This window comes from Fundulus heteroclitus, chromosome 4, assembly GCF_011125445.2.
Source record: "Fundulus heteroclitus isolate FHET01 chromosome 4, MU-UCD_Fhet_4.1, whole genome shotgun sequence".
Lineage (NCBI taxonomy): Eukaryota > Metazoa > Chordata > Actinopteri > Cyprinodontiformes > Fundulidae > Fundulus > Fundulus heteroclitus.
This window is the reverse complement of record NC_046364.1, coordinates 8009458-8012519: the sequence shown is the minus strand read 5'-3', so window position 1 is coordinate 8012519 and position 3062 is coordinate 8009458. Positions and strand designations below refer to the sequence as shown.

Below are 3062 nucleotides of genomic sequence, written 5' to 3'. Positions count from 1 at the left end.
AACGTGCCTTGAGATGACATGTTTCATGAATTGGCGCTATATAAGTAAAATTTAATTGAATTATATATATTTTGCATAAGTGATTCCATGCTAATCAGAAACTGTTTAGGAAGGAAAAACTGATTCAGAAAAAAGTAATTGTCATCTTGTATGACACAAAATTTTTTATCAATCTATTGTAATTTGCATGCATAAAAGAAATGTGTGGGCAGGGCACCAAAGTGAAAGAAGCCCAGGGCCCCACATTCTTCTAAATACGGCCCTGCTCGCACTCCAATTAAAAAAAAACAAAAACAATTATATTTTTAATTTGAAAATAAAGGGATGGTTTCCGCTTTCAGAATTTGAGGTACTCGTTCTTCAGTCTGCTCAGTCGCGTCCCGTGGCTGCGGATGATCAGAGACAGCAGCTCGTGTTTGTCCTTCAGGCCCAGGGAGACGTCCAGGGTCTCCTTCAGGGCGTCCCGGGTGTGCACCACCATGGTGAGGAAGTCGTCACCCAGCCGGTGCTCCTCCTTCAGTTCGCTCTCCTGGCTCTGCTTGAACTTCACCTCCAGCTCCAGCAGGGATTTCTCCGAGTTTGTGAACGCCTCGCCGATCTGGGCCGTCTCCCGGCGCAGATACATCCCGTAGCTGTCCTCCCCGTCCAGGTCGAAGGAGACGCTCTTCCCGATCCCCTCCAGCACCCGCGCCGAGTCCTCGATCTGCCGCTTGACGAGGGTGAAGTCATCCCTAATGACGGAGTCCTGGTCCTCGTCCAGACTGCACTTTCGCTCGTCGGTCATCTTGAAAAGCATCTGGCACTTCTCCGGGTCGTCGTTGTCCTCGTACTCGCCGTCCGGCACGAAATAGTGATGGAAAGTGCCATTGGACATCTCCGGGTGCAGTGGCCCCCGGTAAAAAGCTCCCCACGCCGGCTGCGACAACATCCAGACGCACAAGAACAAGTGAACAAAAGCCATGATGCAAAGCTTTTTTTTTTTTGAAAACTGGGTTGAAATGTTTGCAAAAAAAAAAAAAAAAAAAAAAGACGCACTTTCAAGGGCTATTTCATTTCAGCGCGCACAAACAAAACTGCAAATGGGTTCCGAGCTGCGCAGTTAGTTGAAGCCGGGCTGTAGTTTAAATGTCCGCCTCTCCAAACAAACAAGGGGGAAAAAAAGTGGCGTGAAATTGTCTCTCGGTTCCTCTTTCTCGTCCTTTAACGCAGCCTGACAGCTTGCATCACCGTTGGCGAGCGGGAGAGCTGCGGATATAAAAAGTTTGCCCCGGCGTGGCTGGACTCCCGACTCTGTCTGGTGCCTCAAACGCAACATCTGGACGTCTCAAGTGCCGCTCTTCAGTTTTTGACTAATAATACCTCTGTGCTGCTCTCAAATTACAGCCCCTTCGTCATCTTCAGAAGGCTGCATTCAGTCTGGGCCAGGCTGTAAAAAAAAAAAAAAAAAAAAGCCTCAGTCCAACCAGAACCAGAACCAAGACCCAAGTTTGTACTAATTCTCACAGCCGTGGCAAGTTGGCATATTTGGTTTCAGTTTATTACACTCCTGAGAAATATACAAGCGACCACATCCACACACAGTGTAAACCTGAAATGCCCTTTTTTTTTAAACCAGAGCTGTAATTACAATCCAGGGGCACACTTTTATACATTTTAATAGCAGATGACATTTGACTGAAATATTGTACATTTACTGTGTGTTTAAGTGTAAATCGGATTAAAATGAAAATAAATAAATCCCAATTGCCGCAGTATTGTCAGTATAGATTATACCAGTAATTTGTATTACTAAACAACGGCATGTTGGATAACATTGTGAAGAAAATATACACAAAATGATTTAAATAAGTATGGTGCCTTGCAAAACTATTCATGCCCCTTGATTTTTTTTCACCTTTTGCACATTATAACCACAGATGTTACATGATGGACCAACAGAAAACACTATACATGTAAAACTTGGAAGGAAAAGAATACACGGTTTTCAAAATACTGTGTAAAGAAAAAAAATCTTATTTCTATCTTGTAATTGTATTCAAACCACTTCTAATACCCTTATGTAAAGTCCACTGCAACCTTCTGACTTCTTGAATCTCCTTATCAACCTGTGTATAATTAGTTGAACAATTAATACAGTGGTTCCGTGAGAAAGACGGCACCATGAAGACCAAGGAGCAAGCCAGAGAGGAGACCGATGAAGCCGTGCAGAAGTGTAAAGCAGGGTCAGGTTATAACAAGGTATATATAACAAGGTTTGAGCATCTCATGGACTGATCAGTCCATCCTCTGAAAATGGAAAGAGTTTGACTTATCTTCAAACAGACCAAGGAATGGGCTTCCACCAAAACTGGCAAGCTGGGGAAGGAGAGCGTTAACCAGCCAAGAGGATAGAGAATCTGTCCCTTATGGAAAACTGTCAAAAGGGAAGCTATTGTCACTAGTGCTGTTTACAATTATTTGCAGTTAGCCAAAAGCAATGTAACCCAAACAAAATGTGACTTTCTGACCACGTGAACCATATGTTTGGTGGAAAACGTCACTCTTTTTCATAGTGATACACAGTGGCCTCCTTTTTGGAGTCTGTCCTGGTGTCTCTTCCCAGCTAGTCAGATGTGCAAACCACCTCAACTGACACAGAAATGTATCATAATGTACAAGATAATATATGTAGGTAGAACTGAAGCTTTAATAGGATCACAGATTTTTACAAAACAAATATTCTGGGAATTTCAGGCTTTGATGAAATTGTGGTTTATTGCAATTCATATGCTTTTGTTTTTCCTCTTGCATCTTCTCGTAAAGGACTACTACAACATTTATTTTTCTTAAGATAAGCTTCCTTTTAGGACAGAGGAAGCTCATCTTTCTTGCGATAAACAAATAAGTCCACGAGGATTACTACAACATTTATTTATCTTAAGAAAGATAAGTTTCCTCTGTCCTAAAAGAGGGGACACTTAATGCTCCAGTTTATAAAAAAACATTCAAACTCGTATGGATAACTGGAAGGGCATTAAAATTTGACATCCGAAGATAAACTAGTAACAAAAGCTCTCTCACAA

At 42.2% G+C, this 3062-nt stretch overlaps 1 protein-coding gene across 1 annotated transcript; it reads right to left on the bottom strand.

Annotated features, from left to right (window-relative positions):
- On the bottom strand, positions 1-1277 carry fibinb (fin bud initiation factor b). The gene has a single exon (XM_036135978.1). The coding sequence runs from the start codon at positions 959-961 to the stop codon at positions 338-340; it is 624 nt and encodes a 207-aa protein (XP_035991871.1). The 5' UTR covers positions 962-1277; the 3' UTR covers positions 1-337.
- Positions 1278-3062: the final 1785 nt, after the last annotated feature.